Below are 12,796 nucleotides of genomic sequence, written 5' to 3'. Positions count from 1 at the left end.
GGCAATTAGCTATCTGAAAACAACTAAGCAACTTGTGAAACTGTCACCCTTTGAAGTACTATTAATAAGCAACTATAATGAGTTTGAAAGTTCTCAAAGAATAAATTAGGTTTCATTTGCTTATTATTTTAAGGCTAAAAGGCTTTATATACTTCTAATGATACCTTGATCTATTCAAAGGAGAATATCAACGCTTATTGAAGGCTAATAGAACTCAGGGGACTCTCGGAAAACTAGGAAAAGAATTAAGCATAATTTTTTAAGAGTCTCTAAGAAATTCCTTTGACAACTACAAGGAAAATTAGAACTGTCTTGCACATACATTAACAGGCTGTAATCATTTAAGGCTACTAAAATATACTCAGCCAATGAAATGGTTACAGTGGCATATGTATTTTAAAACCAGCTATGCCCTGAAAAAAACCCTTTCCTCCTTCAATACATCTATAGAAGGAGAATATAAAAATCTAACTGAGAAAACAGCAACACTCTGCTCACATTTCTCAACTTCTGCAGGCCACATTCAGCAGCAGCACACTCCAAGCAGCACCCTCATCCTTGCTCAGCTTGTCTCTACAATCAGACATCAGAACAGCATTGAGCAGCAGCAGCTTTTCACTTCAGCACTGTTACAGTGACAACACTGAAATTACATCATGAATGAGACAAGTTTATAAGTACTGCCAAGCATTGAGATATAATTTTCACTTGTAATGATGCTAATGAGATACTGAACCACTACTGTATAAAGGTATTAATATTATCTCCTGCCAAAATTAGAGTACTTAGAGTAAGTATTTGCAGTGAGAAAATAAACTAACCTCTGAAATAAAGAAGAAATGAAATAAAGAAGACTTAAGATTTGGACTGTGATTTGCTTAATCCAAGCAGCTCTTTACATGTATTCCTTTAAACTACTTTTACTATTTTTGAGACTACTCGATTGCCTTGATTACCTATGATTACTCATCCTTGCTAACTAATAAAACTCAGCAAAGCTTTGTAAAGACAAATCTGAATTGAAACTCTCTTAAATTTTGGACACACACTTAAGGGTCTTCTCATACTGGTGTCCGTTGGCAGGATAAGAGAAGGGGGTGCAAGTTAAAACCAGAGAGGTTCAGACTGGATCCAAAGAAAAATACTTTCACCACAAGGACAGCCTGGCATTGGAATGGGTATCACTGAGAGGTTGTGCAGCCTCCCTCCTCAGAGTTTTCAAGACCAGACTGTGTAAAGCCCTGAGTAACTTGGTCTGACCTCAGAGCTAACCCCTGCTTTAAGGAGGAAGTTGGACCAGGAAATCCTGCAGTCCTTTCCAACCTGAATTACCCTGTGATCCTAAAAAGTCCTGCTGATTTTTGGGAATAAGGTATCTAAGTCCCTCAAATGCAGACTGCCCACTGAAGATGCACATAGAAAAAAGACTGACTAGAGCAACCATATTGCTTTATTATGTTCTGCTCCTAATATTTTTATTTATTGAAGTAGGAATAGCAATAAATTAGTTCATTTCACTGATTTTGCTTCGTTTTGTGTTCTTCAAGAGAACTCCACATGATGAAAACGCTGCAAGTCACATATCGAAGCTATCATTACTATTAAACCATTTATTTATTCTTTAGAGCAATAGTTCTAAAACTGGTTTGACTTCAACATCCTCTAGTGACAGACAATACCTCAGTCTTTTATGAATATTCAAGTAAACACTAAACAAGCAAATGCCTGAGATCACCACTTTTAAACATACTGCTATAGCTTAAAGAGTAAAAAATTTGAAACAAAATTATCTGGTGCTTAGCTTTGAAAGTCAGCCCACTCATCTCTGTACATTTTTGTAGAACATCCCCTGCTGTTCTACAAAACAATTTATGGTAAAACATAGGATAAAAATGTACACATGAGGAGTAGCAAACTGTTGACAATATTTAAAAAAAAAAAAAATCAAAGAAACTGAACTTTCCTTGCTTTATGAACGATGATGCATAAAAGAGAATAAAGGGCCCCTTTAGCATTTTCTAACATAGCATGAATATTAAATTTGGTTTCCTTTCTAGCTTTACTGGATGGCCAGTGTGAGGCAAGGAAATAATTGCAGTGAGCAAAGCTAACTAAAGAATTGAACAATTGAGTATATATCCACAGGAATATGGCAAACAAAAATTCTTTTCCTCTCAACCAGTTAAGTAGTGTGGCTATCACTGTGTACAACAAACTTGCAGATCATCAGAAGATTCAAAAAATAAATTCCAAAACAAAAAAAAAGGTTCTGACCTTTTCATCATTGGTAGTAGACTCTGGATGAGGTAAAGGACTATCTTGATGAGTTGTCTCTACAACAGAAGGTTCTTCAATTTTATTTCTTATAATTGGTGTTGCAAGAGGAGACAGATCTAGAGGCATCTAAGAGCAACAGTGTAAAACAAAATTACTGTAATTACTCTCTAAAAAATTAAAATACGCAAGAAAATGTAAACAACTAAAGAGAAATATCAGCCTTATAACAACAGAGAGGTGCTGATGTTTGGAAGATCTTGATGCAGATGCATTACCAGTCAAGGCTATTTTTCCAGCATCTGCACAAACACCAATCTTCAGTAATGCTTGGTCTTTCAATACCAATGTCAAACTAAGTATTTTCTTCTTGAGAATTAAAAACACTCTTAAAGTTTCCCTTTCCCCAGAGTCACAGGAAAATTATAGCTGAGGAAGGACTGTGCTACAGTTAAAAATTACAGTTAAAAGAAGGTATTATCCTTCTATAAATTATTATATCACATGCTACAAAGCACAAAATCCTCACTACATTTCCAAGTTAAGAAAGCTATGGTGGACAATTAATTTCAAACTTATTGCAGCAAATAATTATTGAAAAAGCAAGTTTTATGTTACTACACAGATAAAATCCACCAGGACATCTGAAATACCACAAAGAAATTAAGTTACAAAATTACTTAAAGCAATATTATAGATCTGAAAGCCTATACTCCGTTCTGGTCTGCTATATAAATACTTTTGAAAGAAACTTCCCCCAAAGCTCACCTTGTATTTACATTCTTCTAGATGCTTTTTTCAATTCAATTCAATTCCTAGTTTTCCTAAGGAATATATTACTAATGGGTGGGGAAGACTGTTAAAAGTGGAATCTCTTTTCATACCACGTCTGAATATGAAATACTACAGGAAAAAAACCCCAACTATCAACGCCCTAGAAAGTGTGCTATTATGGTAAATTTTTCCACCCCTTGCCATGATTGCTTATGTATATTAATCAACCAGAAATACGGCAGGACTGTGTTTCTTCTCATAACACACAGGGCAGCTTGGAAAATTAATATCAATGAAAGAAATTGCTAAAATGTTTAAAATATTTTGCAATGCCTATGACCTCCTCCAAGGCAGTGGTGAATTACACAGAAAAGACAGTATTAGTAAATCCAGAATTGGTATTACCATATGTAGTGTTTTAAGAACAGTTAGCATACACCAATTAAAAAAAAAAAATTAAAAATAATGATTTGGTATAGTTGTGGTAACAAAGCAAGGGTGAGGCTTTGTCAGGAATGGATAATAATCCATCCTATTCATGAATACTTATTAAAATCTTTACTGAAACAAAGAAAACGAGGATACTGATTCTACAAAATCTGTATACATGAGTACAAAAATACATTTTTTTTATCACTGCCTCTGGAAGTCAACCAGAGGCAAAATTTTTCAAAGGGGACATTGAACAAAATTTTTCATTTGCAGAAGTGTTTAAACGTTTGGGCCCCTAACCAGTTATGACTGGGAAGTACAAAAATAAATAGAAGAAACAACATTTAAATGTATGGGAAGTTCCTCATAAAAACATGAAGTTGCTAAACAGATACAGTCCAAATTTTTCCTCTATTTCGATCTGTACATTAAGAAAAAAGTAGATGTTTAGCTTGTGATCAATAATTTCTCAGCAAAAGTATATTCACTATATGTTGAAATCAATTATAACCAAATTACTGACACTTCTTTAAATTTAGTCAGTATTTAACTCTCATTATCATGACTATTGGTTCTTCGAATAACATCGGTATTTTAAAACTAATGAAAATAGTCAGTATTCACATACTATTCTTTTCACATGGGTTTCTTGCAAATATATGTTTTTCTTTCTGCAAAACCTCTTTACTTTTCAGAATTATTTTTTGCTTATTCAGGGCCTGATAAAATTTCAATCAAAGCTAATGATTAACTTCAACAGATATAAACTAGATACTTAAAGAATTAAGAAAAAGTCAATGTGTTCCATTGTCCATGCTAACTACGCAAAATTAATCAGGTAAACTAACCTCCAGAATAGTAATCTTAGATTTCTATTATCTCCATACAACATATACAAGCAGCTGGCAAATGATTATTGGTATAGTTTAGAAGGCAATATATAAATCCAAAGTTTGCTTTTTAAAATGGAATTTCTGATACAAAAAAAGTAGAAGCTCTGAGAAGAAAAAGGTTTTGAACATACTTTCTTAATGTCATCTTCAGAAGCCTTTTTAAACTCATTTTCAAAAGGACTTGCTAATTCATTGAATAAGCCCACTTCTTCACAGTTCTTCAAGAATCGAGTTGGTGTTGGAGTCTGATCTGAAATGAAGTGTACAAAACCCCCAAAATTTTATTTTTAAAATACCTTTTATTAACCTACTTATCGTAAATATTTTTCAGAATAAAAGCAAATAGAAAGAGACAACGTGGTTAAGAACTCTCCTACGCATTGCAAGCAGGCTCCTTCCTGCCTTGCAGGGAGGCCAACCAGAAGGCATACTCCACCTGCTGGAGACAAGCAACTGAAGTTTGCAAACCAGTAAGCCCCTTATAGTTTTGGGAGGGTATCAAAGCATTTCTTCTGTCTGTGTCCAGAAACCAGAGGGAGCTATTCTCAAGTGCCTAGTCTAGCATAGCAGATCACTTCAGTGAGCAAGCAGGCTCTATTTTCAGATAAAGATAAGGCCTACGTGAAGGCTTTAATTAAAAAAAAAAAAAAAAAAAAGAGAGAGAGAGAAAAGTGCACACCTCACAGACAGTTTACTCCTTTCTTCTCATATTGTGAAAAGAACAGTGATTACTTTCAAGTGCATGGAATTTCTAAAAGGAAGTGTGATATCGTACACAAGATTGTATTGACTCCTATGATGCCTGTATAGTCAAGCTGGAATCATAAGACTTCTGCTATCTGGGTGACTATTGCATGAAGCAGTTTCAAAAAAGCCTTTCTATGAAGTTTTTGGCACTATGTAAATTCCCCCTTTTTCACTTACCAGGTCAAAATTAACCACGTTTGTCACAAAGTTACCTGCATTTAAAATACTGTAAAGTGGTATTATGTGCATCTTGCTAACTTAAGCTGGCATTTACGACTAACAGTTCATATGCTGGAATGTGGCTGCAAAAACAGACACTGCCATGGTTTCATTCTCAAACACCTGATTATTTGACAGGCCCCCTTTCTTATGGTAGAATTGCTGAGGATCACGTTTAGAATTTTAAAATGCATAACTGCTGGTTTAAGAGTAACAAATTTTTTCATCTGCTAATCCTAAAAAATTAGCCACTGACAAGGAAAAAATATTCAGAAAATGTCTGAAAGCCTTTGTGAAGTTCATTTAGGCTGTTCCACCACTGAAAAAAAACCAGTCTGACAGTAACTTTAGAATAATTAGCATGTGCTATCTTCATTCAAGGACTTTAAAATTTATAATGCAATCAATCATCCATTGGTGATTACTTCTGATCCTGGACAAACAAAGTTAGTTACAACTGACCAAGGGTATACCATGAATTCAGAGGTGGAAATACAGTAAAAGTATTTGAATTGAAGTTAAAATTAAAACAAAAAAATTTTTATCTTTCTTCTGCTATCCCATTTAAAGAATAATAATTACCAATTCATTCTTCTCATGTCACCATAGTATGTAAAAAAACACTACTTATTTTAAAATTGAAGAGACATGTAATATCAACGAATAATTAAAACTTAAATACAGTTTAAACTACTTATAAATCCTGTTAGGCGTAGCCTTGGTTAGTGTGTGTTCTTACTGAATGCTTATTACATAATTTAATCAATTATTAAAGTGTTGACAATTGAAAAATACTTAAGATTATATATCAGATCCAAATAAAAGTTACTTACAGAGAATAATACTGGCTTCAAATTCTGACAAAAGCTAATTATGTAAGAAAATATTGCCTAAGCACACATTGCAGAAAACTACAGTGAAGAAAATGTTTCATATTCTCTTATCATAAGTCTATGCATTATGTACAGAAAATACATAAAATGTATGCCCATTCCAGCAGAAAAGTGAATAAACTAGTTATAAAAGCATATACTAACCAGCCACAATGACACTATCATTACGAGCTGGACCAAATTTCAGTGTCATCTCATGTTTATGTTTATGGACAGCCAAATGATCCTCATTGGTAAAACGCTGCAGTGGAAAGTTTTAAGAAACAGTTGTAATTTTGAGTGTGAACAAAGTAAATGCAATTCTACAGAAAGTAATTTTTTCAACATGTAAAATTATCATTACTACAATAACAGACAACCCTCTTAGGCAGATATATCTCGTTCCTTGGTCAACAGTACCAAGCAGAAATATTATAAAACTCAAACGATGTTCATAGTAACTAAATAGTAATGATACCAGGGAAATAGTAGTATAAGTACCTGCATTCATCAAAAGTCCAAGATAAAATTTCAGAGTGCTGCAGACTTCATCAACTGTTAGCAAACAGCTATTTGCTACACTAATGGATCTTGACAATGTTTAGTAATTGATTACCACTATTTGATTTCTGTACTGTGTGTATTATCACAATAATGAAAATTGACCTGTAATCACAAACACAGACTTCACTGTATTTAATAGCATAAAAATAAAATAAAGCATAGCTCCTGCCCCTGACCATTTACTACATAAAATAAGAGGCAGATAGAGTAGGAAACACTGGAACAATATCAGACAACTGAGAAGCTGTGAATGAACTAAACTTATCAGCATTTTAAAAATCTCTCAAGTTTTCAGAATTATGCCAGTTTTGTGCATACTTTCCCCAAAATCTGGGGTACATTCTTTAAAAAAAAGCAGTAAGCAGAAAAAGTAAGTGCTGTAAAAAGACAATCTTACTTTTGCTATCTTGAAATTTGCTATGCATCTGTAGTTGTGAGTAAAGTTTTTCAACTGAGATAATGTAAGAAAATGTTTCCCAAGATGCAGGTTTTCTAAAAGGAACACATTTTACAAAATACTCAAGTTCTTTTCTTTGTGAACATTTGAGTCCCAAATTATGTTTCTGATTATTCCTCAATAATTTAAGTCATTCCACTTGTATCTTGTAACAGATACACACCAAGTGTTGTCTCTCAGAAAACAATACAGAAAGCTTAGTTGACCTCAGAGTACAGTCATCCAGAATATTTCTGTGAGAAAGGACATGTATATGGGGAGCTGAGAGGGAAATTAAAAATGCAGGATCACTGAAAGACAGGTTGATACAGGCCAGGCACTTTTTTTGTTAGAGCTCTGTTGCCAAGCGTTCCAAATGGCCAGCTCTCCATAGCTCCTGTGCCTTATCTCTAGATACAGCATAAGCCAGGAACTTTGGTGTTCTGTCACACTAAAGAGACTTAAGTACATCTTTCTGTCCCCCCCTATGTGATGGACAGGCTCCTTCAGAGGGAATAGGATCTCCAGATCCTGACTCCCTCTCTGTATTCTATAGTATGAGCTGGCATCTGGAGAAGCCTTGCCCATTTTCAGGACATGAACTTCTCACTTCTTCACTGGAATCAAGGATTGCTGTAGCCCCATGATGCATCTTCTATGAGATTTAGTTGCCAAACACTTCTGACAGAGCTTACATTGAAATGAGATTCAAATAGGATGGGGAAAAACATGTTGATTAGGAGAAGGCAGTCCTCTTCTGTTACTTTTGATGTCTCTGAACATGTTAGACATCATAAGAAATCTTAGTCCTTTCTCACTTTAAATACAGAAGGCTCCATTAACATAACATGAATGCTGTCATTCATCGTAAAAACCAAGTTTTCAGAATAAAAATGAACATATTTTGAAGTCAAAATCCAAATAAATCCAAGTGCACTAATATAATGTAAAAATACAGCTTAAGAAATCAATTCTATATAAACGCAGCAGAGATAATACAATGAAAAAATTCAGCTTGCTTAAGAAATTAATTCTATATAAAGGATGCAGGGATGTCCATCTCATGCAGCAGATAATGCAAATTAATTTATTTTCAGGTTACTAAATTAAAGGGTTAAGACAGCTTCCTTTTAAGCAACCATCTGCTAAAACACTCAGTATTTTTACTTTTCTGCTCACACTCAGCTCTTTATCTACTAATGCTATTTAATAGAATACATTAAAACTACAATAGGAATCGAAATACATTTTGTGGCATGCATACTGTTAGCATCTTCCTATACACAAAAATATACATAAATAAAAGTTATGCCATTAAATATTTGCAGTCACCATAGTTTTGAAGATTAGTGACAAGCAAGCTTCACAATGAGCTCCCCACTGACATTGAAATATTCTGAAAAATACAGGTTACCTGATGTAAATTAGGATGTTTCTTGATTTATTTATTTTTTTAATGAAAGCAAATAAAGCAGGGCTAACAAATGAAATTACTTTCAGCTCGGAAAGAGTAATTTAATTAGGTTTTTTCTTCTATGGATAGCATTTTCTGAATAAACACACAAAATGCTAGAAATTCTGGCTCTCACCTGCTTTTCAACAAAACATAGATACTTTCTACCAATTATCATAAATCCCCCTTTCTTCAATCCCTAGAAATACATATCACTTTTACTTTCATCAATGCTAATAACTTCAAGTCAGACCATTACCTGGCCACATCCAGGGGCAGTGCATAAAAAGGGTTTGTCATCACTCATATTCCACAGGTCGTTGTGCTACCTGTATTGAAATGAGAATGGAACAGATTTTACAAATATTGCAACAAATTAGCAATACATTAACATCCACAGGATATCTTAATATTCCATGGGCAAGAATTTCTGCCTTCTGGCTACACTAAGAATCTAAATACCCAGGATTCAAGTAGAGTCTGTCAGGAAGGTACACAAAACCCCAACAGAGACATAGTAGGTTTTGAACATACATCTCAATTGGAAAGGCAAGTATTTGTACTTAACATGACTACTTGCAAAAGTATCTGAAAATATAGTAAGACAACTTGTTACTGAAATAAAAATACATTGTAATAATGATCCAATTCCTACAATTAAGAAAAGAACAAAGAGCAGCAGACAACACCAAGTAGTCAAGGACACAGTGCAAACAAATGAGAAAAAGTGGTTGATTCCTTAGCCTTTTCATAATCTTTACAGCTCATCTTTAAAGATAAGTTAGCAGATAGGCCTTTATGTAAACAGTTACAAATTAAACTACAAAAACATGTACTTTAGTAACGTTTCAGCTGTACAACTAAATTACCAACAGGCTAAAAAATATTTAAGACAGACATAATAGATATTAATTATATTTTGTGCTGTTTTACATACTTGCCACACTTACTAATACACATACCTGCCAGATTTCACATATAAACCTGTTTCATAGGGCAAACTATCATATCCTCCTTTTCATGGCAATGAACTGTAATTGAAAGAAGATATTAATTACTATGCATGTTAAACATGTAATAATACATGATTTTGTAAAGATAAATTATATAATGCCCACAATTCACCCATTAAACTCAACAGCTTTTCAAAGAAATGGTTTACTTCAATACATGCTCTAATTAGTTACGCTTTCTCTCAGACAGAAAGATACGCTTCTCTCTCATCCTGCAAGCACAGAACAAACATAGCAAGGTAGCATCACTCTGCTTCAGGGAGAGAAAGAGGGACACAGACAGGATTGAGCCAGCATGTGCTGGACAAAGCATAAAACTAGTATGTGGATGGTGTGACATCAATGACAAAAAATAATAAAGTTCTGGTACAATGAACATATAAAATCAAGATATTGTTGTCACATCACTAAACCCAATAGTCTCAACACTCTAAGTTACCTCATTTTAAGGTCAAGTAATGAGGGGTGGTGGGGGAGTTGAATGTACCAAATTAGCTTATTAGCCAGGAGATGACAAGCACTCTCAACCCATCTGTGGCTTTACCCTGGAGGAAACACATTCATCTTTAAATATGAGTATTTGTATGGAGATCTAACAATGTTAGTTCTGAACACTGCTTAGCTTGATGAAGCAAATAAAGATGAATAAAGATGTCTTTATGATTAAAGATCATGAGCAGAATAAATCCATCTCTCCCCCAGCAGGCTGGTCATGAAAAGCTACAAGGCTTCTGAAACTGTCTAACCATCCTAAGAATGTATACTTCTAGTACACCATTTAGCACTACGCACAAGACAGATCAAGTAAGTGTAAGCAAATAATTTAAGACTTAATACCTCAGAGATCTGTAGGGAACACACTACCTGATCCTTTTGCCTGCAACTGTACAGTAAAAAACTACTGTATAGACTTTTTGGATATTACCTCAAGAAGGAAATCGCAGTGTCCTTGGTCATGGGCACCAATAAGCAAAGAAGCAAAACGTGGAGTGGAGGAGATTCCAAAGTGTCACTTTGAAATATATACATTCAACAGAACGAGGATACTGAGCTGAGATCACAAGCCAAGAAGAGATGAATGGCTGCCAGAAACTTTAGAGCCTTTGGCACTGACAACTTGTGGAAACATTTATGTCCCGAAGAAAGGATGCCAAAGCAAATCAGGGATGGAGATTGTTCTGCTGTTCTTTGCAAAGAGTTCATAACCTGTCTCAAGTTTCTGAAGGGATGAAATATTTCTTGAACTGTTCAAACTATGAACTTGGTACTGTCACCAATCAAGAGCATTAACAAGGTTATGGGCAAGTCTGAATGCTCATGACTAAGGCTTCAGGGTAGAAAATAAGGTCCTTACCAATGAAGCTGTAGGATTACATCCTTTTATTAACTGGACACTTAAAAGCTATCTCATGAGCTTATTACCCTTGTTCAGCTACGCAACAGTCAGATTTTTTAAAATGCAGGTTCAAAACTAACAGAGTCCGTCTCCTTTAGATCTCAAAAGGAATTTGCTTTGTTAAATCTTGATCATGGGGCACCATATAGTTATATATGGCTACAATATACACATATGGATATACACTATGAGCAGAAGTTATATCAGAAATGTCTGAAGGTGCAAGAAACAATTTTTTTTTTTTTTTTATCCAAAGGATGAAGACTTTGATTAACAAAAGTACATGTAGGGCATTTTTTCCACTCTGTTACTACAGCTTGTTGTCAGTCTTTGACAAGTGCATAGTATCAGCCATAAAATCTACTCCATCGATACTGTTCGTATTTTTCTTAGGTCATAAGCTGTAAAGATCAAATTTTCAAGTCTGCTCATTTTCTCTTTTAAAGGAATATTGCCAAAACACGTATCTGCATATGAAGTCATTACCTGGTTCCATGTTTTGGTTTGTGATGCCTGTGAATTCTGAATGCCTGATTTATAAACTAAAAATCAATCCTTGTGAAAAAGAAAAAAAAGTGTTGTCCTCCTGGCAAACTTACTGGAAAAAAGTTGGAGATAAATTCATTTCCTAATCTTTATAATATTATTTGACTGCAGGCCACAAGGAATTTTGTGAGGTAATGCCTTGTAAAGGGATTCCAGCTAACATCTGAGGAAAAAAAAAGTATCTTGAAGCACTGAAATTTTTGCACTTAAAAGAGAAAAGAAGTTCACCCATGCATTCCAGCAAGACTTCGGACATCATAAATCTAAACAGAAACTGGATCTGACAGGATGGGGAAACAAAGGGCTCACATTCGTTACTGTAGCCAAATTGGTAAGGATTGTATTTACCTATTACAAAGACAAATGCAAAGCTTGCACCTAGAACAAAGTAACTCCATGCAACAGTGCAGGCTGAGGGCCAACTGGCTGTCAAGCAGCTTTGGGGCAGAACCTGTAACTCCTGGTGGACAACAAACTGAACACAATTCAGCATACCGTCACTTACAGCACTGAAAGCTAACAGCCTACTGGGCTGAATCACCAAGAGCATAGCAAGCAGATGAAGGGAAGTGATTACTCTCCGTTATCTGGCACTCATGAGGCTACAGCTGGAGTGCTGTGTCCCGTTTTGAGCCCCTCAAGACAGATGACAAACTGGAAAGAAACCAGCAGGGGCCCCAACAAAATAGTTAGGAGGCTGGACTATTACATACAGGAGGAGTATCACGAAGCAAAGTTTGTTCAGCATGGAGAAGGAAAGCTAAGGAAGGATCTACTTGCTGTCTTACACTACCTAATGTATTGTTATAGAGAAGACAGATCCAGACTCTAGGTAGAGTACAACAAAAGGATGAGCTGCAACATTCACAAGCCACACCAAGAAGGTTAAGAGCAAGTATAACGGGGGGCAGGGATTAAAAACAAAGAAAAAACCACACAGTGAGGGCAGCTGAACACTGGAACAGGTTGCCCAGTGGGGCTGTGGAATCTCCATCCTTGGAAATATTCAAAATTTGAGTGGACGAAATTCTCAGCAATCCAAGATAATTCTGAAATTTGAAGTATACCATAAAGACATAGCTAGAAACAGAGGTCAACAACAGCAAAAGACAATCCAAACTTGGGTAACGTTCTCACAGTTTTAGAAGACAACAGCATGGTTAACTTTACAGCCCAA

At 35.1% G+C, this 12,796-nt stretch overlaps 1 protein-coding gene across 7 annotated transcripts in view; it reads right to left on the bottom strand.

Annotated features, from left to right (window-relative positions):
• ATF2 (activating transcription factor 2) overlaps positions 1-12,796 on the bottom strand; it is a 53,006-nt gene that overhangs the window by 33,444 nt on the left and 6,766 nt on the right. For 5 of the 7 annotated variants that reach the window (XM_052792125.1, XM_052792131.1, XM_052792130.1 and 2 more), the window contains 5 exons: positions 9,627-9,695; positions 8,924-8,993; positions 6,377-6,473; positions 4,505-4,623; positions 2,275-2,403 (listed from right to left, as the gene is read on the bottom strand). In XM_052792125.1, coding sequence (XP_052648085.1) covers positions 2,275-2,403; positions 4,505-4,623; positions 6,377-6,473; positions 8,924-8,971 — 393 coding nt within the window. In that variant the 5' untranslated portion in view covers positions 8,972-8,993; positions 9,627-9,695. Of the gene's footprint in view, positions 1-2,274; positions 2,404-4,504; positions 4,624-6,376; positions 6,474-8,923; positions 8,994-9,626; positions 9,702-12,796 lie in introns of all 7 variants that reach the window. The other 2 variants (XM_052792127.1, XM_052792132.1) reach the window with 2 other exon arrangements.

Source organism: Harpia harpyja, chromosome 7 (genome assembly GCF_026419915.1).
Source record: "Harpia harpyja isolate bHarHar1 chromosome 7, bHarHar1 primary haplotype, whole genome shotgun sequence".
Classification (NCBI taxonomy): Eukaryota; Metazoa; Chordata; class Aves; order Accipitriformes; family Accipitridae; genus Harpia; species Harpia harpyja.
This window is presented reverse-complemented; position numbering and strand designations above follow the sequence as displayed.